Source organism: Haliotis rubra, unplaced genomic scaffold, assembly GCF_003918875.1.
Source record: "Haliotis rubra isolate DU_JTF1 unplaced genomic scaffold, ASM391887v1 Scf85, whole genome shotgun sequence".
NCBI lineage: Eukaryota > Metazoa > Mollusca > Gastropoda > Lepetellida > Haliotidae > Haliotis > Haliotis rubra.
Genome location: NW_025767579.1, coordinates 2,175,676 through 2,203,513, shown reverse-complemented (window position 1 = coordinate 2,203,513; position 27,838 = coordinate 2,175,676). Strand labels below are relative to the sequence as shown.

At 41.1% G+C, this 27,838-nt stretch overlaps 1 protein-coding gene across 5 annotated transcripts in view; it reads left to right on the top strand.

The window, feature by feature from the left end:
* The window catches only part of LOC124262681 (carbohydrate sulfotransferase 11-like), an 89,290-nt gene that overhangs the window by 50,675 nt on the left and 10,777 nt on the right, over positions 1-27,838 (top strand). For 4 of the 5 annotated variants that reach the window (XM_046697194.1, XM_046697193.1, XM_046697195.1 and 1 more), the window contains one exon: positions 15,016-15,153. In XM_046697194.1, the coding sequence (XP_046553150.1) occupies positions 15,060-15,153 (94 nt within the window). In that variant the 5' untranslated portion in view covers positions 15,016-15,059. Of the gene's footprint in view, positions 1-14,278; positions 14,391-15,015; positions 15,154-27,838 lie in introns of those variants that run through there. The other variant, XM_046697192.1, reaches the window with a different exon arrangement.

Genomic DNA, 27,838 nt, shown 5'->3' with positions numbered 1-27,838 from the left:
CCATCACACATATACCATATTATAATACAGATCATCACACATATACCAGTGCTCATACAGACCATCACAAATATACCATACTCTCATACAGACCATCACACATATACCATACTCTCATACAGACCATCACACATATACCAGTGCTCATACAGACCATCACATATATACCATACTCTCATACAGACCATCACACATATACTAGCTGTAGATTTATTCAGCTATTTAGGTGTGAGAACGATAAGATTGCCATGCAGTTTTTATCAAACATTAAAACCACATCGACTTAAGCAGGAAATAGATGAGACTGAATTTCAGTGACTTTACGGTGTGACACATGCGTTCAGATGGAGAACGTACACTGCGAACTCGAACAATCAACTGACACCATTCTGAAACCCTGTAAATATGTAACATGGCATAATCTGCACATGGAATCAAATGGTTTAACACTTAAGGCATATTTAGAATAACAAGTTGCCACACAAAAAGGGGAGGGTCAAATCAAAGGCTACTTTTTCATGAATGTTATTTGCATCCAATTTCCCAAAATGTTGGGTTTCGAGTTTCGTGTTTAATAACCTGACCCTTGATCCTGCGATGTTCGTAACATGAGATGTGTATGTGGAAATATATATTTAATCTCCATGTTTTCATTTTAACACATTCGGCACATTCCTTTGCTGCTTATTGATGTGTCGTGTAACGGGTAACCAATCGGAGTAGCATTCCGGAAAAACACGAAAACGCGAGGGACTTCAAATATCTAAATTGTGAGCTCCACTTTTTAAGGTTTTTCTAATGTATTCATGTCAAACAAGATGTTTCTGTACTTCTAAGGTGGTGTTTGTCAAACTTATATCTCGTCTGTCACTGACTGTTTGGTGATGAATTGATGGCTTTGTGTCTCGAACAAACAGGCTGTCATTACGTAGCTGAAAGAAATGACATTACCCCACCCAGTAACCCAGTGCTGGACAAAGGCTGAGGGGTGGGATGGCCTCGTTATCAGCCAGCGTCTTACCTTACAGTCGATACACGTGAATAGGCCATTAGGAGCAACTCATCTACCACATGCCTGTGTGGTTCAGTGGAATGCCCCAACCACTGTCTAGCTCATATCATCAGTTCTCTTTGAAAGAATGCAGTCATAGTCGTTTTGAATGTACATTTCCAAATGTATATTTTTTTCCCGGCAGATTATTTTATACATGGGAGATTAAGGAGGGTGTGGTAAACATTAAATATGAAAGCAACTGAATTATAAACTACTCAGAATACATAAAAGAACTCATGAACTCTGTAAAGAGGTGACAGATGAACCAGGTCGTGTGAACAGTTGGTATTTAAACTTCGTTGGATTGGGTTAAAGTGGTGTATTTTGAGTGAGCTGGGTTTGACGCATCTATGGGGGAGCGTTCCCGTGATACAACAGGGTGTCAGATTAAAGTGACTTCTCCAACCACATGCAGGCTTTGTGAAAATACGACAGTATGCTGCGTCGAAGGTACGGTGTCCGTAAGTGATGAATTCTACACACTTTGGACGAGTCCATCAAAAACATTGGCGGTGGGGTAGCCTAGCTCGTCATGCCGAAGACCCGGTTCGATTCCCCACATAGGTACAATGTGTGAAGCCCATTTCTGGTGTCCCCTGCCGTGATATTGCTGGAATATTGCTAACAGCGGCGTAAATCTAAACTCCCTCACTTACTCATCCAAAACACGAATCTCTCGTTCACTTGACTACTCTTACAAATAACACTAGCAATCAGTATTGTTAGTGACAACTAGCATGACCTACTACAATATATACGATAATCGATGTTCATCTATCCGTGCGATAACCGTAGCGTAGCACACGATATATCGCGATGCGTCCAGTCTCCGATGACGCGCTCCAGCTTTCCCAATATGTCATCTTCCACTAAATACTAGTAACACCGTGGTGATACAAGGTCAGATGCCCCATCATTAGCATATCTAGTCCTAGGACGCCAGACTGACATTAAATCCCAGAAATCAAGTTACTATATGTAAAAGTATATATCTTCAAAAAATAGATAAATAATGTCCAAAAGGAAGAAAATTCATTTCTAGATGTGAGGCAATCTAGACTTGTCCAATGTTTCTGGTCTTGGGTCGTGCTCCTTGATTTAATATATTCATGATATTGACTAAGGTCTGGGCGACAGACCAATAAGGGGTGACCGACGGGGTCAGGTAGTCAGGTCCGATGACTGGGTTGGTAACGTGCCCTCCTGCCCTAGTCTCGTGGATCGCTGATCACCAAATCATCACTGGATTGTTCGATCTAGATTCCATAACCACAGGCCGTCACCGTATAGCTCTGACATTGCTGTGTGCGACGTTCAACGCAAACAAACGTTTGTTTTAATTACGGGAGGTCACATAAACACGAAAAATACTAATTTTACTCCTCTCAACGATAATAAACTCGCGCTGAAAAATTGTGAAAATATGAAAGGGCGGTCCATGTGCCAAGTGATTCCGAAAGAGTTTGCATTTCCCACGCCAGAGACACGTGTGTGGACTAACACTAACACGTGTGAAACACGACATGTTCGTGAGTTTGATGGTGTTGTGAAAAGTCTTTATCACACTAAACAGTAAACTTGACATCTGATGTCCATGATGTGGCTTTGTTGGAGCCACAGGATGAGCTCCTTGCAGTCAATATGTCCTCCATATGTACACAATTACACCACACGTCGCAGACGTATGGCCTACTAAATCTAAAGCGAGTCCTAAGTGCCCTGTATGGATTTGCGTAACGAGACCCTCATTGCCACGTGGCGTGGAGCGGAAGTGGTGTAACAGTACCAGGCGAAAGAGGTCATCAGATCTTGACAAGGAATAGATCAGAAGTTAGAAGAAGTTCATCAAAAGTAATATATCTCGTTCAATATACTTTTACAAATGCCTTAAGATAGAGAAGATATTATTTAGTTTCAGAATGTATTGTGCTTAGCGTGCAACATTTCGCATGTACAAATATCAACACATTTAAGTCCTGGCTGAAACTGAAGCGTTTTGCTCAGAAGTTGTTCGATCAAGGTTACTACATTCAAGGCCTCAGTAAAGCTTTCAAGACGTTTTATGGAGACATGTGGTGGAAATTTCCAAATTGATACAGTGACAAAGATGATGTCCGATGTAATTCCCTATTTTGACTTATGCCATACGTTCCCGTATTATTTCAGGTGAACTAATGACTGGACTTAGCATATGTTTATGACGGGTGCCACCGGTGGGGGGGAATAGAATAGGCTCTCATTTTCGACAACACCTGGTATCATCACTATTTCGTAGCAATTCTCTGTCATCGTATCGCATGGTGACAATCACTGGATTGTCTGGTCCAGACTCGATTTGTTTACAAACAACATCGTACAGCTGTAATACTGCTGAAACAAATATATATTCATGATATAGTCACATCTGTACAATCGACTCTGCTAGAGGTGTCTTATGGATGTGGAAAGGGTTTTGTCGCTTCTATTTACTGTATAAGTCTTTTCGCTCCTAATTTAATCATATCATTTCCTAAGCTTACATTATTTGTGACATCGGATCATGCCTCTCTCACGGTTAGGATTCAAGTATTTCCACCCCGTATGGACCCCGACATAGAATGGGTACATCAAAACCTGTGCCGGTTGTAGGGGGCGGCCAAATGGGTCGGGTGGTCGGGCTTTGTGACCCTGGTTGTTTGGCTGATCGATCCTTGAAGGCGTTGGAAGTTCCCCCATGGTATAAATCACTGAGTAAATAATGCTTGGAATGCTGTTGTGTTAACGTTAAACAAACATCGTGATGGGGAAATCAGGAGAATCTGCTGATTCCGGAAGTAGATTCATCGGAGTTCTCCTCCGACTTAAACTATGTTAAGGATCTAGATGTGTTTGATTGGCATTTTCGAAGTAGGTGAATAATTAGAACGGTATAATAAGAAAGCCGCACCATAATATTAAAACGTCTTATCCGTTAGGGTTGACATGCACTTTTTTCTGTAATTGGGCACCATGACATATCATTGCGTCAGTTATGTTGGTTAATGCCATTGATATGGCCACATGTTTTCATTTTAGACGCCATAACATAACTTTTTATATTTGTAGTGTTATTGTAGATAATGTCAAACTGCACTGTGTGAATGTCATTGTGCACCGTGAAAACAATCTACTCCAAGACCAACAGAAAAATATAATTTGTCACAGGTTTTACCAAAAATACCCTACCAAAGTTGGACAGCATGTTCTGACTCGGCTGGCTGGGGTTTCTTAGTTAAATAAAATGACCCTCTCTCCACAGTTGACATTGTGTGTTTTGAAGAATTATCCTGTCTCTAAGGAAGTCCCAGGCCGCGCTCCACCCTTTCTGCACACATAATGGTGGGCCCGTGAAGGTCCGGGTTAGAATATTGGCCTTCAGTAACCCATGCTTGTCGTATGAGGCGACTAACGGGATCGGGAGGTCAGGCTCGCTGACTTGGTTAACACATGGCATCGGTTCCCAATTGCGCAGATCGATGCTCATGCTGTTGATCACTGGATTGTCTGGTCCAGACTCGATTATTTACAGACCGCCGCCATATAGCTGGAATATTGCTGAGTGCGGCGTAAAACTCAACTCACTCACTCACATAATGGTGAGTCCCTAAGATAATTCTTCAGAAACCTCGTCACGCAGATCGTGTTTTATGGTTGCAATGTTAGTTATGGAACAAACTGCGACCCCGACAAACCGTTTCTCTTCTTATGTTTCCTTTGAAAAACATCATATTGCTGACATTTCCTTTTCGCTCTCGTGACCTAGTTAAGTATGACCTTTCGTTTTTACCGAGTTTGCTCGTCCTCATCAATACGAAGCCTTAACTGCTGTAAAAACACTGCATGTGATTGGAATACCACTTCTAACACGCCAAGCCCTAATTTGAAATCTAAATGTTTTTATTTTGTAATTTGAGTTACGAGCTGAGAGAGGAAAATCTTTGAAATAGACATAGCAACTGGCGAAGGCCGTCGATTGGCCTAGCGGAGGGGGCATCTCAAACCCAATGGGTCGTAAATGATGCTTTCTGTTTCATTTTCGATGTTAAAAAGGATTTTTGGCAAAAAAGCTTTGTTTTTACAATACAACTCGTCGAGGTCATATGTCTGCTTTAATACCCCAACAACATCGGAAGGGGTGATAGAAAGAGCAGACACAGCTTGTACTGCAAGGATTCTGACAGACTCGTAAGGGGATATTCTGAACGAAGAAGCAGTGATATTCTGCTCCCGAAAATGACAGAATATACATGTTGCAAATAAATCCCATAAATGTTGGATACAACTGAAAACCAATGTGTTACGGATTCATAATACTGGTATGGCACTTACACATTCATGGAAAGAAGGATTGGATGATCAAATCATGAATGGTAAGCAAACACAAAGTGTTTCAGGATAAACTTGAACTTAAAATGTTACCTTTTGGTTCATATGTAACATTCATTTTAATTAGTACTCAAAATAACAAAATTAGCTTTTGATTAAAACAAAATGTCAAAATATAAATTGCATCCGTAACCATTTTGTACTTGCTTTCATTAATACTCTTTAATCATTGAAAGGAAAGATGATTAGTTTACAAAGGATTTGATTTTGTCCTTGTGCCCAATGCTGAATCGTACAGTCAGAAATATGCCTGTTTGAAAAGAACGTTTCTAGTGTCTTCTAATGTCATTCTTACTTTAGTTTACCGCTGTTATTTCTTCTCTCTTTCTTTTCTTCTCTCTCACTCTCTCACTCTCTCACTTTCTCTCTCTCATGTCTGTGATTCTCTCAATTATGTTCTCACATTCTCTCCATTGTTTCTTGCACACTTTCTTACTGTTCACACATGGAACGGCTCACGCCATAAAAAATACAAATAGTAGAGTTTCGTTAATTAGGCAGACCTGATTGTGGGTTTGTCGGCACCATGCCGACTTTGCTGTTTTACCAAAGTGGAGACGCCTGAGACCGGCAGCATAGCCTACTTACCCCACCCACACACACACACACCACACACACACCCCTACAATAAGTATGATAGCAATGCAATACTGTTCAAAGCGGGGTTACAACCCACCTCACTCACACATATATGGAACTAAAGTTATTTACGTAGTGCTTCAACAAAACACATTAACCAACAACAACGAACATATACTTACATTACAAGAGTCGTATCAAAACTTTGAGAAACTTATGACACCCATCTTAACGGACAAGCAATAAACCAGAAACAACCGCCTTTTTCTGACGTAATGTAATCTGCATATGGTAATAATCGCACATGCGGTTCCCACTGTGTCGGATCTCAGAGCTTACCGGTGATGTTTCCTGTGTAAGTTTAATGGCATTGCCAACAACGTTCTTCCATAAAATTAAATTCCCATGCCGCGTTGCCACGGTGGCACTTACTCCCGATGTACGCATGTCTGCTAGAATATTTAGGGTTAAATTATTGCGTTTCCATGCAGAACACGATTACACAATTGGGTACTCAGAAAAGAGTAATGTATACCAGAGTGTGAGTAGATACACTGGCGAATACCGTACATTGTTCAATATGGAAATTAGATTTTAAAAACACATGTTTATTCTCAAATTTATATCTTTTTTATGGGCGGCATGTGTTCCAGCCTTTGGGTGCGGAGAGAAAGTAATCTTATTTATGACGGATTTTATCTTGTAATTATTAAATGTTATTTAAAATGTGTGAAAACGATGAACACTCAGGTTATACACCCCAACACACAAGCACACAAAGTTGGGCGATTTCCTTTACTTTAAAATATTAAAATACAGTGTCAGATTAGGTAGTATAGTGCCAACAAGATCCTGAACAACACATACCACGCCAGTAACCTCAAAATTTACTCCAATGACCCACCCACTAACGACAACGCCGAAAGCCCCAGTGATTCGAAGCAACGAAAAAGACTCAGAGATGAACTGGAGTCAGGCGGCCATACAGACCTTACTACCAAACAAATCAAGTCAACCCGTTTGTTCAACCCTATCCCCAAAAATGCTCGTACATCACAGATTCGGGAATTTCACGAGATGGAGTGTGGGCAACAGATGCAGAAGTTATGTCAACAGCCAGTCTGTTAAAATGTGACATTTATATTTACAGTGCAGTTGGTCAGTCAATGCAATGGCTGATGTACCCTGCCAGCTTCAGCTTGAAAACTCACACTGATTATGCTTTGTATCTGGAAAATGTATCGGACCATTTCAATGTTGTAACCAGTGTTTAATTGTGTGAGAAGTACAATAAAATTATAGTAGTATCCTTAATCACTTGTTTTCTGTAGGGGTATAATCTGGGCTTAGGGGGTATACTATGGCCTAGTTCAGAATATACCCCGGGGGTATAAACTAGGCTAGCCCAGATTATACCTGGGGTATAGTCTGGGCTAGCCCAGTTTGACCCCGGGTATAGTCTGGGACAGGGGGTATACTCTGCCCTTTTACACCGGGTTTGTGCAAAACGTGCTCTTCGATGTCCATTAATTTATTTACAAATTCATAAACACAAAATCATACTGAAATCAATCGTTAGATACTCAATAACAACTTAATAGGTTCTCTATTTAATAGTTGACACACAAAAGCTGAAGACATCTTACTTAATCTGTGACATCAACCAGGGCCGATGCGGCAACACAAGCCCGTTCTGTTTCACCGACCAGACGCTGTAGTCGGGTGGTATATTCCTTACGGTTTGTTGAAACATAAAACTGCTTGCTTGGTTAAATCACTGTCAGGTTGCTCAACTGGATATAAACTAACTTATTCTCAACGTTATCCATAAAGTTAATCTATTTTGTACTTCCCAGCTTCTAAAATGCCATTGAAATAAGTTAACGTTATTCGTGATGATTCATGAGATCTTGCATTCATTTTGATGGCCTGGCCTTACCAACGTACTCTTGTAACATACGTTATATTTGGGATTACAATTCCTTAGTGACCACTTTCTAAAATGGCATTGTGTATTCACAACGTACTCTTGTTTACAATAAAAGAAATCATTTCACCCAGAAACTGACAAGGAGCAGTAGAAACTTTGGAATCTTACGTCATATGTTACAGATTTACGAGCGCTTCTAGCGAAGCAGATTTCTGCTCGTGCTTTGTATTCTGGGGCATTCTCTTCGTCTAGACATTCTCAGTGCACAACACGAACAACAGTTTATCCATGAAAGAGACCTTACACCGACATGGTGTCGTTTCCTTCATGCCAAACACTTTTCATTGCTCTTAACGTGTTAAGAGGCCTCTAACATATTTAATTAATGGTTCAGTCTGTAGTAAAAACAAGCTTCTAATGACGTCTTAGTTTAATTAGCTAAAACAACGCTAGCGTCAATAAGCCGCTTGCTAAGAAAACACCAGCATTTAAGTTTCTTTGATTGCTAACAATTAGCAAGCTTCTGGTGACAGGGTGGCTCGTCACGGTGACAACAGCCCGAGGGATCACCACTCGAATACAGTGTGTCATGTGTCGGTGAAGCGTTCACTGCCCAATTAAAATCTTCTAATTAAAGGATATTGTTGTCCTAACGAAATTAGTATAACTGGCTATGACAGAGGGCACGCCGGCCTCAGTTCAACATCGACATTCTGGAAGTAACGGGATAACTTAACATTCTCCAAGTAAAAGGAAAAACGGCTTTTGTACGGTATGTGCTCCGGAATTCTGCCACTTGGCACGAGTTGCAAGCAATCATTATTATGTTAAAGGTGTTAATTTTTGTGTATGTATTTCTTATGTACTAATATAAAACGCATTTATTCAATATGCGGATAATCACTTTTTATTGTTTTTCCAATAACCATAAACATATGAAAATTGTTGGGACTGTTGTTTGTTGTTTAACGCCGCACTCAGCAATATTCCAGCTATACGGCGGTGTTGGTACCGATACAAGTCAATTTCAACAAGATTGCAAATACGATTGACCCAAATGCTATGGGAGAAGTGAAAATGGTAGTAATATCATTCAGGTACGAATTAAAAATAACATTTACTGTTAGAACAAAATTGTGGTTTTACAGTTAGTCACAATAGTGTCTATCACAAGTTGTACATGGATATATACGTACACCCGTGTCCTCATCAGTTCTCATGCCGGGTTCAGTCTACCCAGGGTAGCTGTACAATTATCACATTAACCTCAAGCAGTTGAATCCTTTCCCCCCGTCCTAACATCTAAAGGGTGCATTATATTAATCCTAACGCTTAATTTGTTGATCTCACTGCATATACATAATCCGTGCCGAGAAGCCCGTCTCACTCAAAGTCCTGCTTTATTGTATTCAAAGCTTTGACGTCTACAGGCAATGGGAAATACCACAGTTCACGTCCAATTCATTTTCACGGCCGAGTTACCGTTCCTTTCATGTCCTGACCATGGCAACATCATATGCGTGCCTCCTGGCCATCAGCGTGTGGAGCTAAAGCTGTAAGAAACCTTCCCAAGTGGGTATATCCCAGGTAATTAAGTCGAAATCCTCAAACCGAACTCGACTGTGACTTATTGCCATTTTCTATCAAACAAACCCCTGTCAGGGAACTCTCGGGAATAGGAGCAAGAGTTAGGGAAAGATAGGTGTTCCCATCGTTGTGTTAAGTGACTTTCAGACCGCGTTTTTCCCTGTTGATACGGACCACATACTGATTCACCATGATCCGTCATATACTGGAGCCTCTCTCACAGACTCCGCCAAGGAATGGATTTATTTTGAAGATGTTTCATCTGTCCTGGTTCGGAAATACATACTGGGAAAATTATGTTTGACCGAATTTCCCAGAAAGTTGCGTGTCCTTGTAAGGAATATTACAAGTAGATGTAATCTCAGAGCATGCAAACCCAGGGTATGTAATCTTCCCGTTTTTATTCATTGTATTTGTAAAATTTGAGCAACAAAACCAGGTTGGATAGGTCTAATAAAATACCCATCAATGGTCTAGACCAGGTAATAAGTACAGTGTGTGTACTTGAAACGAAGATGCTAAAAAAGGGCGTCAACATAAGGCTAAACCGTACTGGATATTAGTAATGAGTTGGCAACAGTGATGCAGTGTGAAATATCCAATCTTGAATCTTTAGGACAGAAACTGTATTTTAAAGGTCACATGCAACCAAAAAAATCAAACATAATTAAAACACAATTATCACTTATTCGTGACATATAATATACATTGCTGGTTATGAAAAAACATATAAACAAAATTATAAGCGTACAATCGCAAATCAAAAGTGCAATATTGTGTACTTCGGTTTACTTCCCAAGAAACGAAGCAGCCGGGATACCGAACCCAGTCAGAGCGGGTGGGTGTGCACTCAAGTGTAACGGCTGGTTCATTTGCGTATGCCCTCACGGCTTATTGTGTGTGTATATGTAGAGATGTTGGGTTTTGTAAATACATGCTCATTTTTTTGTGTATAACATTTTGCAATCAACAGACATCATAACATGTCAAGTGTTCAACTATCACACCTGCCTGTCTGTGTAATTACATAATGTGACAGAGACCGAACTCGGGCCATAAATCAATGCATTTTGTTTATGGTGTATAGCCTGATTGGTGTTAAGTTCAAATTGCATGTGGTCAGTGATAGCAGCTGTGTATTAAATATTGTCATTAGCAGACAGGCAGGCAGACACACAGGTGTCAATAAAACAAGACATTGAGTTTTGTCTGTGACAACGACATATCTATATCACAGTTAGAAATTCTGTCAACGCTAAATAATGACATTGCTTTTAAGTATCGAACTGAGAAAGTGACTCGGTAAGAAGAACGTGTGGTGAAATTATATAAACAGTTAATTTACTGTCATAACATATAAAAAAGCTCGCGCCTGTGAGATATCAACAAAACATTAGAATAATAGCTCACACCAAAGCCTTCACCGAGTATTCACCGGACAACCCGCTTCCAAGCTGCGCGAACCTATTTCACTGCGCACGTGCTATGAGCGCAGCCAAGCTGTTGAAACCCGTTTTCCCCAGAAAAGTCTGGGGAAAATTAGTGAAACGTTTGAACTCCGATTTCGCGCGGTTTTTTTCATCGCGTTATTTTTCAACTTTATAAGTTGAATTTGCATTTTTTGACGATTTGTTTCGGTAAGTCCATACCGAAAGGTATCAGAATCTGCAAAGTTGTGTTTTACGTTGCATGTGACCTTTAAACAAGCCCACCTTGAAAAACTTTATCACTTAATTAAATACAGCTATTTAGGTCTTTTATGCCAGATTAAAGCATAATTGGAATGGACACGTACATGCACAAGCTTTTCTGCTTACAGTTAGTTGTCAGGTTTTTTAGGATAGGAATGTGAACGATATGATGTTATAGTTCTGTTGTTAATCAAGTCTTCTTAAGAGGACATTAATAGACAGAGCCAAGTCAACAAGACATCCGCATTTTGTCTGTAAAAATGTAGTTCCTACCTGTTTATTAAACAACTATTCTATAACAGTATCATTCTCGCCAAGGTAATATTCATGTGCATTTCAAAAGACAGATCTTCTCTTTGGATGAGGGGCTGATGTGAAGATATTCGTCCGTGGTATTTGTTTGCTGGAAGGCCAATTACGTAGTTCTTTTGTAATGAGGTAGTATTACTGACCCAGTGAACAGCGGATGTACACAAACGATTGCAGCGGCACAGTGGCACAGACTTCCGCCTCGGAAATACGCCATGCAATTGCCGTCCTATTACCCCACTAATTAACCAGTGAAATAATGGGCGTATTAATATACAACAATAACTTATAACAGTCGCTGTTGCGGAAAGCAACATGTGTTATTTTCAAAAGCCTCTCCAACCTGCTTTTAAAAGAAATAGTGAGATTTTAAATGCTATTAAATCTTCGGAGACATTCCCAAAATAATCGAGTGCTAAACGAATCCGGTTTTTAGGATCTCATGATCTATTCTTCATCTTGAGTTTAAATACTTTCTTACAAGCCAATGCCTCATCGTTCGTAAAACTGAAGTAACAACTCAACTATCTCTTTTTGTTTCAAGATGGCCGCCTGTGTGTAAAGTGAAGATGTGTCCAACTGTCGACATGGTCTTAACGACTTTCTTCATCCCCTGTAGTGGCAACACACCAGCCAGAAATAACCTTAACATAACTGTTGGGAATATAGCTGTGATGATATATCACAGGCGAGCTGCATGATTGCTCCAAAGCTTCTAAATACCGTGAACGATTCCCCTTGCGGTAAACCCAACTTACGCAAGTACTTGTCTTTTAAATAGTCTACGTTCTTGCTCCACCTGAAGTCAATTTCAGTTTCCCTCGCTATTACGCGGTTCGAGGAATACAATACATTAGTCATCCTTCATCGACGGTTCCACCGGTTCTTTAACCGTTTTCAAAATCCTGTTTCAATGAGCGATGTGCTATCTTCATTCATTTTAATTGCACACTTAACATACCACTTGGTTTACCCGCTATAACGCCATATTGTACAAAATTGCAAATGTCTGAATGCCATTCAAACAGTTGGTATGATGCTTTGATTGGGCAGGTGAGCAGTCGGTAGGAATGGCAGGCGGTGTGTTTTGAACATAAATGTATGTCTCTTTGTAGATATTGACGAATGTGACATAAGCATTTCTGTTTAATTGTTGTGCTTTGTTAAGCTTATGGAATCGTGCCAAGTGGCTCAAAAGGAAAACACTTGCACGACAAGACAAGTGAAAATACGGGTCTTCTCGTTCACCCGAAAATACCACTTGCAGACTGTCGCAAAGTCAGTGATGCGTGGAATCCATACAAACAACATGCACCGAGTATTCTTTCAGATGAACTAACAATATGATTTAGTGAAAGGCTACTTTGGAAGGAGGACCAGGTGTGCCGTTAAATATCGAAAATATACTCATTGTTTATTAGACCGATAAATGTTTTGATCACACCGGCTGGAGAAGTAGATATCGTTGTGTCCATAAACTGGTGTTGGTAAACTGGTGCGTCATATAACTTTGTTTCTAACGCTACAACCCATTTCTGTTGTCCCCCGCCGTGATATTGCTGGACTATTGCTAAAAGCGGCGTAAAACTAAACTCACTCACTCACTCTAAAGCTACAACGGCGAGGCACAACGCTGGCCCAGATATATTGTTGTGTCGGTAAACTGGTGCGTCATATAATCTTGTTTCTAACGCTACAACCCATTGTAGCTTTAGAGTGAGTTAGTGAGTTTAGTCCAGCAATATCACGGCGTAAAACTAAACTCACTAACTCACTCTAAAGCTACAATGGCGAGGCACAACGCTGGCCCAGATATATTGTTGTGTCCATAAACTGGTGCGTCATATAACACTGTTTCTGACGCTACAACGGCGAGGCAAAACGCTGGTCCGACAAAAACGATGATGATTTTGGCGAGGACGCTAAGGTTTGAAGAGAGCTTTCAGTCGACGCTCAGAGTGCGTGAGTGAGTCGGGTTTCAAGCCTTTTTGAAAAGTATTTATGTAAAACATGGCGTAAGCTTGATGCGGAGGAAAGCCTAGTGATGAACCAACATCTACTGGTGTGGTGACGACATACTTGAAGCACCATAAGGTCGAGTCTGGTGTTCGAATCCGTGATGGTGGCTTGGTATTGATCTTATATACCGGTGATAATTCGCTGTCACACCCGGTGTGATGGTGATCATATACACACTATCACGTATACCACTATTTTATTCCTCATCACAAAATCCGTTATGTAGACATATATTCCCAATCTGTGTAACATCATCCAGGTAACAGGACTCCCCGACCTCTTCAACACATGCTGAGTTCATTCTGCCTCTAACGCGGTATGCACCCCGCCCGTTTTTAAACAAAATCATGTACCCGCTTCGGTAGGCAACGCTCCACTGGCGTAAAAAGCCTTAATTATCATCACACGGAGCTTACAGGGTTATTCATGTTTTACCAGCTTCCCACTCCCCTACCGGCCTCTTAAGTCCCCGGCCCACCTCCAGAACTCCACACAGCGCCAGTTGTCCATATAATGTTTTCTTGACGTGATCTACACAACAGACACCTACTCGTCAATATAGTCGTCCGACAGCGCAACGTGCTACGCCTAATCAGGACCCATCTTGTTTGTATTCCTACCAAAATGAACCCGGCCATCTGGTGTCATGTCTGACTATAGTTAAGGATTGAGAAAATGTTTTCCAGTCGCCCATGACATCATTTTACCGTACCGAGATTTGTGATCGCTGGGAAGGTGTTTATGCTGTCTGCTTTGAACTCGAGCGTTTTGTTAGCCGGTTCGAACTGAAAGCTCTGGTGATTGAAAATGGGTTATGGTATGTTGAGTTTGTATATAAGTATAATACTGCTTGATGCCTCACGTTCTCCGCGTACCTTTAACACACGTATAGTACACGTGAGCATTAATGGCTAGCTATTTTATATATGCTATTTATAATACCCTTGCCTGTACACCAGGGATGGGTTGAGTTTTCAAATATGAATGCATTCCTGTTGAAGAAAGTTTCGCTTCCAATTCTCTTCCAAATTACTTCTACCATGTGTACAATTGTTCTTGTTTTTCCATGTTTGCGAAGTGTTACAACATCGGGATGAGATATAATAATCACCCTACTCATTCACCCCCTTCAAAGCCCTCCTCCCACTCTTAACGCCTCACCTTTCTCCCTCATTAGCCCTCCCCAAACTCCAGGCTGCAGAGAGGATTAAATCCGTTGAAACAAGGAAAGTCCGTCCGTCCAACAGCGCATTTTGACAGCCTCGCGTGCCACGTGCTATACTCGGTTCTGCTCGCACTGTCAGTAGCAGACGACAGTGCGCGAAGCAGCAGACTGAGGTTTAAAGGGATATATGTTCAATGATTTTTGATAATGACGTCAGCTAAAGAAGGTAGCAAGGATCTGGAATACATTCGACTTTATCGGGCTTCCTATCTTGCAGAGAGATGTTCAGATAGCGGAGGGAGAACAGAGAGAGTCGTCATCATGAGAATGATAAGGTCAATGGTGACATTTGCCAAGGTGTCACTCTTCTTCCTTAACCTGTACGTGGCTGCTGTTGTCCTGGTGGTTGTTATGGGTGAGTACACATTTGCTTATTCTTACATCGAGAGTCAACATGTCAGATTTACTGTGCATTTTTATCATTGCCCATGTTCCATGACATAAACCCCAAACATTGGAGAACTATGAATGTTAAAAACTGAACACAGACGTGTCAGGTCAGTTAGATGAAATGAAAGTTTATTGCGTGGGCAAATGTGAAAGATGCGTGCTAATTACTTTAGCAACACCAATTAAACGATATGATCTTCTGCAGGATAGTCGACATAATTCATGAAACGTGTCTGAAAATACGACCGTACTGACGCATACATAGGTTCATGATCTTCACATTTATAATTATGTTAAGATAAGATTGTGTTAATCAATATCATACAAGAAAGATGAACACGGATTGTTCAAAATTCGGACACATTTCACTGATATACAGGTTCCGATGTGAAGCCCGACCCTACTTCTATACTGAAACAGGATTCAGGGAGTTCCTTCTATTTTCTACTCAAAAGGTACAATTACACGTGGAGACTGGTGATGGCAATATGTTTTACTTAGAAGTAGATTACGGACTCCGCTTAAGGAGCAAGTTAAGTGTTGACGTCACCTAGCGTTCCTATCTGGAGCAGCAGAAGCCGGTGGTCCTTATGTTCCAAGACTTAATGCTTTAGTTCCCGACTGAACCAGACATGAGTGCGAATAATCTCCTCAGTGCGTTCTGTAACTGACGACAGCGTTTATTACATATGACAATCCATTTTTCAAAAGGGTTGAGAACTTCAAATGTGCTGCGCATTCAGTTTGACAAGAAAGACATTTTGTTATTAAAATGTCTGTCGAATAACATGGAAACCTCGCAAAGTGTTTGGGGGGAGGGGGTGGCGACAGGAGGGGTTCATTTTGGGCATGACGCAAGATGTTCACACACAGGAGTCTTGCATAATTGGGTCGAGACAGTCTCTCAGTAAAGATCTTCAACCACCAAAGAGCCCTGGGACGTGGAAGATTTGGGGCTCAGGAGATGGGGGAAAATGTATGGAAAAGAACCTATTCGTATTTCGAATAACTTCACGCTGACAATGTGCGTTGCATTAGGTATGCGACGTGTGCGCAGTTGAGAATAAAACCTGTGTGGAGATTGTGTGCAGTTGACATGCTGTTTTCAACACCATGCGGAAGTGTGCAGTAGAACCAGGTGGGTCGGGCTGGGAGAGAATGGAGGGTAGGGCACAGACGCAACACTGGTTGGTGAGGCTGCGGGGAGGGGCTGCGGGGAGGGGGTGGAATGTCGCATCGGTATACCTGGGCCGTAAGATGGGGGAGGGGGTTGTTTGATGGAAGGGGGTACCTCTGCCCTTTATAGAAAAAACATCCCCACACTAAATGTCGTAACATACTGTGTTACTGTATTGTTGCTAGATTTCTCGATAAGCTTCCAAGTTAGGCTGAATGCGCATCTTTTCTTTGTACGGGTGGTCGCAGTAATTACCTCAACAGTCTGCACTGAAACTAAAAATGTGCACAGTAAGCATTTTGGTGTCCATGGACGCTACTGTATGTACTTCAACATGTTTCATGGTGTGAAGGTAGAAGTACATGAAGTGTCTGGGGGGAACAAAGTTGTCAAAATACTTTCAATCATTCTATCAGCGTACTGCTATGTGTACCCAATAACTTTCAATACTTATAACATGTGGTTCCAATTGCTCGTCTGTGTGGATGGCGTAGGCATGGGGTCACAGCGTTCGTTTGTAACGCCTGGGTTCTACCACAATTTGGAATGTGTCAAGGTAGTGTAGTTGTGATGTCACCAGTTAGATGTCATCCGTGTCTCATTTACACGGATCGGCTGGAGTGTGTTCAAATCCTATATTCACCTCCATTAAGATCCATGGTGTTCTCACATCATCATCATCATCATCATCATCATCATCCATTCATGATTTCCCGGATTTACCACCCCTCCATCACCAACCCATCACAACTACCACCAACACCACATCACCATCATCATCATCATCATCATCCATTCATGACTTCCCGGATTTATACGCTATGTTTAAAATATCGGTATGAATCCAAGTAAACCCATTGTCACACACGCACGCACACGCACGCACACACACACACACACACACCCCAACTTCTTACTCGAGCTCATTAGGTATCCATTGTGTATGTTTCGTAAGGTCGTTTTCCCTGTCACATACAATCCCTGAATCAACCTCCTTGCCTGAATTGTATGGCAATAACCGCCCCTGACACTTTCACTCTCAAGACAATCATATGCCCGAGGAGCGGGCGAGCAGTTATTATCTAACCCACGTCCACCGGGCAGGTAATGTGCAGCTACTTATATAGTCTAGTGACAGCGGTAGGCGCGTCGCGGTCACAGAACCTGTCACACGTGACAGTTAGCTATACCACTGTAAATCAAGGTATCGCAGCGGCTGCGCAAACGCTGCAGTTCCCAGGCTAACTATCCCAGACATTTTTATCATGGGAGATAAAAACACACGGATTCCGACCTGTTAATGACTATGACCCCAATGCACCGAGTGTGTGCCAGATATGACAATCTGTGATAAACAAAACACAAGCGTTATAGATCGTAACATTACGCCCGTTCCGCACACACTTACGATGTCACGTGTTCGTAGACCAACACGTAGTCTCCAAGTGCTTGTACAGATAGCTAATTAAGACTCCCGATAACAGATGCCTTGGTAGCGTGGATGAGCACGACTCGCCCTTAGACTACCGAAAACCAATTGATCTCAGCTTAAAATTTCAAGGCAGATTATAGATAAGTTAAGCTTCAGATATAGACCACCTGACGTAATACTGTGGAATGTTTTCATAACGCATGACTGCAATGTTAGAGGTAAATATTGCAGAGATTTGTTCCTCCGCGCTGATTTGTTACTCTACTGGGAGATCTGGAAAGTAAAACAAATCTATAGATAGCTGTTCTGATAACACGAATTTACACTGATACACTGTCAACAACTCCAGTGACTGGAGAATGGCGCAATACGAAAGGTTGATATGTTACCTTTGTGCAGAGATGTATCTTGCAACAAAAACTAGTTCCCTGTAAATTATATATACTTTGTAAAACATGCAAAGATTGCTTTCAAAGAGTGCAAATGGTTCCAGAAAACATTTGTTTTACTATTTGTGACTATCAGGTTGTAATTGACACAACCCATACAAAAGCCCTCAAACTGCTATACGTATGTTTACACTAAATATCAGAGACAATATTTGGCATTTAATGAATCTAAGCAAATTTCGAACAAACATAAATCACCAGCTCTGCAAAGGACTATAACAACGTGAACACCAACATGAATACAGTATATTGTATTTCAAGCACCTACACCCAAACATAAATGGCCCTACTTAAAAGTGTTCGATAAAAAACACCTGTCACTTTCAGCGCAAAAAACCCCAAGCCATTGAGAGACCAGACTGGTTATTCTCCTTCCGTTATTCTGTGTTATTATGAATGCTTCTGGTGTACCGTTACGTTACTGGCGAGCTAAACATGAGGAGCGGGCTTGTTTTCCTGGGACGTTTTTGTCTGCTATGTCAGCCATCAGGGGCGATAATATCTTTCCACGTGCTGTTTAACCCTTCAGGGCTGAAGTAAAGGGTTAAAACTTAAAAAGAACCAAAAGCTCTAATTGTCAAAATTTGTATAATTGAACGCATATTTTATTTATCTTCCAATAGTCGGAATATGAATGATTTGCGTAAATGTTTGGGGTGTTCTGTCTGTATTCAAGCAGGTTTTATTGTTCTTATGAATGATGTCGCTGCCACTCATTTGCAATGGTGACAGATACCTCTTTTTGTCTTGAAGAACATTCCTTGTTTCATTGGTTCACCTTCGTCAACAGTCTACGGTGTATTGTCAGTATTAAGGCTGTTTCCACCGTTGTCATATTTCTCTCTTCTAATACGTGGACTAAATTATAATATTGAATTAAATTTTTGTTCCGAGTTTTAACACAGTCGTCTTTTTCTGAGGTTGGTTTTAATTAGTCAATTCTGAAAATGTCTCAAGGTTGTTCAGTTTGAAAGAGTTAACCGATGTGAAACCTGTTGTTTGCGTCAAACACCGCTAGGAATTAAGAACTGCCTCAAAACTAACATTCCGGACTTGCGTTCTTCTTCTCCAAACAAGATAGCATATCTGAAGACGTCTCAGATCTTTAAAGTGCAATTCTCTGCAACCTCAGCTGACTGCAAGCGAACCATTTCTGTGTCAAACCGGATATTACGTCATTGACATATACTCATTATTGTTAAGTGCCAGCAGAAAAAGAGGAAATATGATACTCGAGGCAAAGAAAATTGTTTTCTTTGAACTTTATCTCCCCATCTTAATACAGCAGGGAGTATAATGTATCGGATACACACCCACATCATGTACATCGTAGAAAATGGTTATGGCAGCTTATGCAAATTGAGTTATGGAAATAGATGTAGGATGGCACATGTGGCCTTTCAAAACTGTAAGCAGTATAAAAAAATCACGATGTGAAATATAATGTCCAATGTGCAACTTAAATGAGACCGAAGATGAATTTCATTTTTTATGTGTTTGCCCAGCATACTCATCGTTAAGAAATAGATAGATAAAGAAATATTATTATGTGAATCCTGAAACTTATAAGTTTATATCATTGATGAATAATTCCAGTAAAACAAATTTAGAAAGTTTGTCCATATATATTCATAAAGCTTTTATTCTCAGAAAGAATGTACAACTATCCACACATGATTAATTATTGTACTGCAGGCTGTAGCCTTTCAGTATGAAATAAAGATTGACTGACTGAGACTTTTCAAAACTATGTCACCACGCGTTTAAGAACAAACAATTTAGGTCAGTAGAATATACTCGAAAGTCGGTCCGGAAACCCGACTCCAAGACATTCACAAATCCATTATCTCCGGTTTAAAAAGATCTCAGGAATGCCCGTTTTGTTTCTGGAAAGATGGTTTTGGTTGTTATATAGGGTTGTATTTCTTCTCTTATTTATTCTATCATTCTTGCTTCACGTTTGCGAAACACCAAGTGTCACTTTGACCCAGATATCGGATTATACGGTGCCTTAACGGCACCAGATGCAGCGGACTGGAACATACTGAAGGGAAGCGACTAATTTGCCTCTCTTAACATTCCGGAAGTACATTATAGGTCATAGGGTCACCTCTTGAACTTCCGTGTTAGCCATCTCAAGGCGCCGTCTGGCGTGTATTTGGGTCGTAAACTGGGTAATAACCGTTAAGTATGTTTTACTCTCATCTCCTCGCGCGTATCAATTATTGTTGATTAGAGAACCCATCCTTGTGTGTGCAGGAAATACACTCCTATCTCTCCTCAACGGTTTGTCAGTTAGTACTCCTCGAACCTGGGGTATACGACTTAAAAACATCATTGTCATTTCCAGTTCTTAAGACTTCAAAGTAAAATATAAAATTATATAGCCCCTCCAGATTATCCGACGAAACAAATTCGTTTTGGTGTAAAAGGCAGAACAGAGGTGAAAGGTTAATTACTAGATCACTAAAAACGTGCTGACACCAGGTGTTCCCGGAACATTAATTATTAGCCCAACGTTTTCAAACTGTACCGTCTGTGTTATCGAACTGAGTTTACGGACACCTTAAACATGCAATCTTTTCGTCATATTTTACAGATTTATCAATATGAAAGCAATATCATTGCAACAGTCCATTTAGTATTGCAGTGGGGCGGCCGGGTAGCCCTGTGGTAAAGCGGTCGTTCGTCACGCCGAACACCCGGGTTCGATTCCGAAACTGGGTATATTGTGTGAAGCCCACTTCTGGTGACCCCGCCGTGATATTGCTGGAATATTGCTGAAATGGCCGTAAAACCCAACTCACTCACTCACTCACTAGTATTGCAGTATGAGGTTGCCGCAGGGCTCTACCAAACTGTCATCTTCTTCACATTTTTCATCGACATTTTTAATTGTTCACCTTTGTAAGGGTATCCTCGTGGTTAGCAATATCATAAATGGGTGGCCATCTTGGTAATCGAACAAGGGCTTCGGCGAGACGAGCGAGCACTTTACCTACTACGCTACCTCGCCGCTGTCTGTCTTCAGTTTCTTCAGCTTCAAGACAGCTAACGTCAATGGCCGTTCCTCCCTCTCTAAACTGACACACCATTGTACAACTGTAACTACTGTTCAAGGCGGCATTAACACCAACTCTGGTATGATGTCTCCCTCTCTCCATCCTACAACGATAGCAATATCTACATGTGTGTGAGAACATTCATACGAAGCCTTGGACCCCCTCTAATCAGCCTATCATCGCCGTTGTTTCCGAAACACGGAATATACATTATGTAGGCGGCATCACCACATTTCACCACTCTCTTACAACTGCCATTACCACCGACCGCCTCTCATCTGAGAAACACGAGTTACCAGAGTCTGTAACATACATTACCTCTTGCCTGTATAACTATTATCGCCTACTATAATAAACAGCACGTGTGGTCTTGCGGGGTGCTCCAGCTAGCAAAAATATATATGTTTCATTCGAACTCACCTGTCAAAACGACACTTCCAAACCGGCGACATCTTAATATGGAGCCTAGCATAACGAGACTGAAACGCTAACAATTCCTCGACATTCGCGCGGGTGGGGCGTTTATAGCATTCGAGCGAGGCTAAACAACTGTTTGTCATCCTAAGTATTTTAGGGAAGAATTGTGTTCCAGTATCTTCTGTTTTTTATGCATTAACAAATATTCGTGTAAAACCTTGAATCGAAGTATTGTATTCCAATATATTCTCATGTACATGTATACACATTCTGAAATATTCGCTTTTGACCTTGAATCCATAATTTTAAGAATTCCACAATTTAGGTCAACCGATATGTAAGTCAGACTTTATGTATGCACTGTCGCATTCACAAGTCATTAACACAGATCGAAATTGTTTCGTCTTGTGATTTCGTTTCAGTTTCATTTATTCCACAATTTTGTTCAATCGCGGGTTAAGTCAGATATAATGTACTTTTACGACAATGGAATGACTGGAGAAAAAGAATTTCACTGATTCACCGAAAGGAAATCAGAATTGTCGCAAACTTGCGTTGTAAACAGAACTTATTATAACAAAGATCAACATTTAGCAGGCGTCCCGCAGACGTAATATCCGGTGTAGATTCTGAATGGAGTAACAGGCTAAGTGTCGTCTACGAGTATTTCCATACGGTCAGCAGTGGGTGCAGACGTCCCCTGATTCTGCAAAACTACCGTAGTACTAGTAAATAATTTAAATAAGCACATTCAGTGAGCGAGAGCAGGATCGGGTTTGATGCATCTCATACCCTTAATGTACATATATAGTATTGACAAAACCCCTCCCTTAATCGTTAGTCGTCTCCACCAAAATCGATGTTCATCCTGGGATCCTGACTATATCAAGAGTACGTGTCTCTCTAGACTAACATTTAGTCTTAAAGAAGAAAATGTTCCTGAATTTTACACATAACATATAATATGGATCCAATGGACAAAACTGAAACAGGTCATCTAAGCTTGCATTGGTCGTATTGGGTATATTTGTTTCAGGGACTGTATGGCAGTCTAGAGTTTGGTAATACTGTCAAGTATGATGCATGATACCAGGGTTTACTGCCCTTCCCCTAACGGTGGCACCCATCCACAAGGCCGTGGGAAGTGTTACTGCTGACGAAACGTACATATATTTGCGTCGTTGAAGGGACATTCGTTTTTGTATCGTCATTGATTGCACCATGCTGTGCAACTCATAACAGCAGATATGAAAATTGATTATAATACCTCATTGAAGCTCCGTTACCCAAATACGAAAGTTTAAAGAACAAATTCCAGCGCATAGTTCTTCACGTTCAAAATTTGATGGCACGGTTAGCTTTCTGTGAGCAACCTGCGGAAATCTGTGTCTGTCTATTTGGATCCGCTTTTTAAGGCAACTACGGTTTTCCACAAATGGGATGGGGACGTCCCACGCGTGATGTAAGTGCTTCCAGAACATGCACCGGTAAATTAGCCTGCCTGGACCATGTACTATAAACAATTACTCTTTTTTAATACACTTCTTTGACGAATCTGGACCGAGATTGACACAATTTTTGACTTGGACAATGGGATTGCAGCCAGCAGCTTCGCACTGACGTTGTTAAGAATCTACGCATGCTGGCTGCATTTTGGTGACAAACATATACTGGGAGTGTTGACCGGGATTCAATTCTTCACGGACGAGCTGAAACCGGGCGGTGCCTACATTGCCATGTTAATAGCATTTCCATGCCGCGTGGAACGACGCGGGTGCGCAGTTGTTGGTGCATGCGTATATCAGTGTCTAGGTCAGCGTGACCTCACGTGAATCCTGCAAATGTATGTTCGCGAATAGCGAGAACACATTGTTTATGTTCAAGCGAAGCCTTGTCCAATTTGTCAGAAGGTACATTTTCTATTACCGATATGAATCATTCCAAACACCACACACTGGTAAAGCAAATAAACATTCAGGCATGTTAGTTAACTAATTATTTGGCGTTTGTCTAAGACCGGGATCCTGTGCCGCAAATTCCAGCAACGTTGGCAGTAGAGATGTTGCACGTTTCCCTACGCAATTTCCCGGAGTGTTGATGTCAAAAAAGGATAATGGATAGGTTCCTTACACTGCGGGATATGAATGTTTGTCATCACATAATGTATGCATGGCCACCCATAGATTCTTATCTCAATACAGTCACGACAGACAGATGAACATTCCTACAAGCCTGATATTCCTAGACGGTAGCGTTCGGAAGGTGTACGAAGGCAAGACGTTGGACCCTTTGGATACAATCATCGCTGGTGGTAGTTTAATACTGTGAACACCTGATTAACCCGACAGAAGCTTTACAAGTGGCAGTGTCCGGAGTAACACTGTTTTGTGTTTAACGCTGCACTCATTATATTCCAGGTGTAAGGTGGTCTGTACATAATCGAATATGGACTAGACAATCCAGTGACTGAAATCATAAATATCGACTTACACAATCGAGAGCTGCATAAGCCAAGTTAGCAAGCCTGACCACCCGATCCCTTTAGTTGCGACAAGTATGGGTTGCAGAAGGTCAAATCCTGTCGCAAGAGGTCACTCATTTTATAACAGAAAACACATTTCCGGATAACATAATGTTCTAATTATAAGTATAGACTCCATTACTAACGCTGCCCGAAAAGAGTATGTCCCGATTAACGAGTGTTCTATGTACGGCATTACTCCAATCCGATTTTGAGGTTACATCGCGCTAGGGTAGCCTCGTGCTTAAAGCGCTTTCTAATAACCGCAAGGCACGGGTTCGATTCACCACTCGGGTACAATGTGTGAAGTACAAATGTGCATCGTGATATTGCAGGAATATTGCTCTTAGCGAACAAAACTCACTGTGAAATGAGAGCATTATTTGTTTGACGCTGTTACATCATGTTAAGATAAGATAAGCCAAGAACCGTTTTGCTTAACTTAAAGTGACTTTTTTTAGTTAACAGAAAGCTTACTTGAGTTTGATCATAAATTCCAGTTTGCCATAGATGCCACACCTAACCAAACGCGTGTTACATACCCTTAACAACCATAAGCTAAGTATCCATGTCTTCTCCAGCAAGTCACATGACAGTCAGGGCGTTAGCGTGCGGGCAACGTGTCCTTGGCGAACAATTTGACCCGAGTTAAACTTGCTTCCTGTTTTAAATGTGTTATAGCATTACGGTTCGATTGCTTATAAAATATAAAATCGACGCGAAATCTTATCCGTGTTTTAAAGAAATGTTCCGTCTTGAAACAAAGTTGGTCATATTAACTGACACAGCCTCAGTACCCGCGCCATCACTACGACTCACCCCCGACACACACGCACGCACACATTGTGGTTTTCTGCGTCCCACCAGGGTACGAACTGCAAGAGATTAGAATTAGTGGTGTGAAACAGACATATGATCCTGGCATTCTGAATGATAACCAAAACTCAATGATAACCTTCGTTCACTGATGCTTTTTGAGACTAATTTATTCAAAATATCTGTGAGACATGATATTAGCAGTCACTTGCATTTTAACAACGTAACCCTTCTGTTGATGCTTGACCGGTTACAGTTCCACGAACACTGAATACCTGTCCAAAAAACGAACATAAAACCGTGACGTTAAACACAGACGTCAATTCATAAGGGGAGGGCATGCATTCAAAGTGTCATGAGGAGGAGCAATATCATTACAGGTGGTTCAAAACGCATGTATCAAATAATTATGGTAATTGTTACGGTGATGATGATGTATATCATGATGTGTTGAGATGAATGTGACGGAAACCAACGTGCATGTCGTATCAACACCTTGTCATCAAGATAAGAGACGCGCCCACCGACGGCCTTCTTATAGGGCAGCATTGAGTTAGCCCCCCGTGGATAAGTTATCGCCGTTTCTCTATACCCTTTGAAATCTTTTAATAGCTTTCTTCGAATACCTGTAATGTTGTGAGAATCTTGTCGGTATATGTCTTTATGGCTTGCAACTACAATAAGCTGACTATGGTTATGTTGTCAGATGTCGTCCGTGAAGGTCCGGTCGCTCTGTTGTTCATGACAAGCACACGGGCATATTTTGATGGTCTTTTTAACTGGATTTTTCTGCGTCAGTCCCCAAGTTCGTGATATTAGCTGTTGTATTTATGTTACTGTGGCGTTCCCACCCGACTAACGTTAATTGTGCATTGTGTAAGCGGCCCAGGAGGGTTGGATACACGATGTCTGTTGAGAGTTGGGTACATTTATATCTGTGGAAGTAATCAAGAGATTCGCTACATGATGTCTGTTAAAAGTGTTAAAGGAGGATTGGCTGCATGATGTCTGTTGATGTAAACAGGGACGTTAAAGGAGGGTTGGCTGCACGATGTCTGTTGATGTAAACAAGAGTGTTAAAGGAGGGTTGGGTACACGATGTCTGTTGATGTAAACAAGAGTGTTAAAGGAGGGTTGGGTACATGATATCTGTTGAAGTAAACAAGAGTGTTAAAGGAGGGTTGGGTACATGATATCTGTTGATGTAAACAAGAGCGTTAAAGGACGGTTGGGTATGTATCTGTTGAAAACAAGAGTGTTAAAGGAGGGTTGGGTACATGATATCTGTTGAAGTAAACAAGAGTGTTAAAAGAGGGTTGGGTACATAATATCTGTTGAAGTAAACAAGTGTGTTAAAGGAGGGTTGGGTTCACGATGTCTGTTGAAGTCAAGAGTGTTAAAGGAGGGTTGGGTCCATGATATCTGTTGAAGTCAAGAGTGTTAAAGGAGGGTTGGGTCCATGATATCTGTTGAAGTCAAGAGTGTTAAAGGAGGGTTGGGTACTCGATGCCTGTTGAAGTAAACAAGAGTGTTAAAGGAGGGTTGGCTGCATGATATCTGTTGAAGTAAACAAGATTGTTAAAGGAGGGTTGGGTACTTTATATCTGTTGAAGTAAACAATAGTGTTAAAAGAGGGTTGGGTACATTATATCTGTTGAAGTAAACAAGAGTGTTAAAGGAGGGTTGGGTACATGATATCTGTTGAAGTAAACAAGAGTGTTAAAGGAGGGTTGGGTACATGATATCTGTTGAAGTAAACAAGAGTGTTAAAAGAGGGTTGGCTGCATGATATTTGTTGAAGTCAAGAGTGTTAAAGGAGGGTTTGGTACTTTATATCTGTAGATGTAAACAAGAGTGTTAAATGAGGGATATGTACACAAGCGAACTCAAGGCGGTAACGCGTTACACATGTATTGTAGTACGTCATGACTCGTACTCCTTGTACGTCATGAAACGTTCAGGATATATACATAAATTCAAAAGTTCTATCTCGCGTATTTCATCGTTCTCTCGTAACCGTTTGAACTAAGGTACACGTACAATCAAGCATTGTTAAATTTAATAGTGCATCGTTTACTTGACGATGTCTCATTACAAAAAAATCGTCCTCATTCACCGCACAGCACACTCTCGGGGCGTGGACCTTGGCTTCTGAAGAGTCCTTTGTTTGTATCGTATCCCTGTATACTCGTCATATGTGCTGTATTTGTGAGACAGGCCTCCAACAGCACGATTTCTAATTTCATTGCATTCACGCTTGTATTTACACAGACAGACAAACGTATACATACAAATTATGTATGGTTAGGATCAAAAGATCACCAGTTTCCCATATGGAGTGAACTAACTCTCGATATACCTTCACTTAAGAAGGTTGCTACGTGGGACAGCTTCTCCCAGTAACACTGCTTGTCATCACGGGAGTACAGCTGGTCGGGGTCAAAATCCGGTACCGAGAATTGCATGTATCTCTGTGGTCTGTGACGATAAAATCGCCACTTCCCTGGAGTAGTACAAGAACCAAATACACACAGTAGAGAGAGAGAGAGATTTTTGTATCTCGGTATATGCATTATTATCTCATCTGGAGTAGTACCAGAACCAAATATACACACAGTAGAGAGAGAGAGAGATTTCTGTATGTCGGTATATGCATTATTATCTCATCTGAGAGTAGTACCATTATTATCTCATCTGGAGTAGTACCAGAACCACATATACACACAGTAGAGAGAGAGAGAGATTTCTGTATGTCGGTATATGCATTATTATCTCA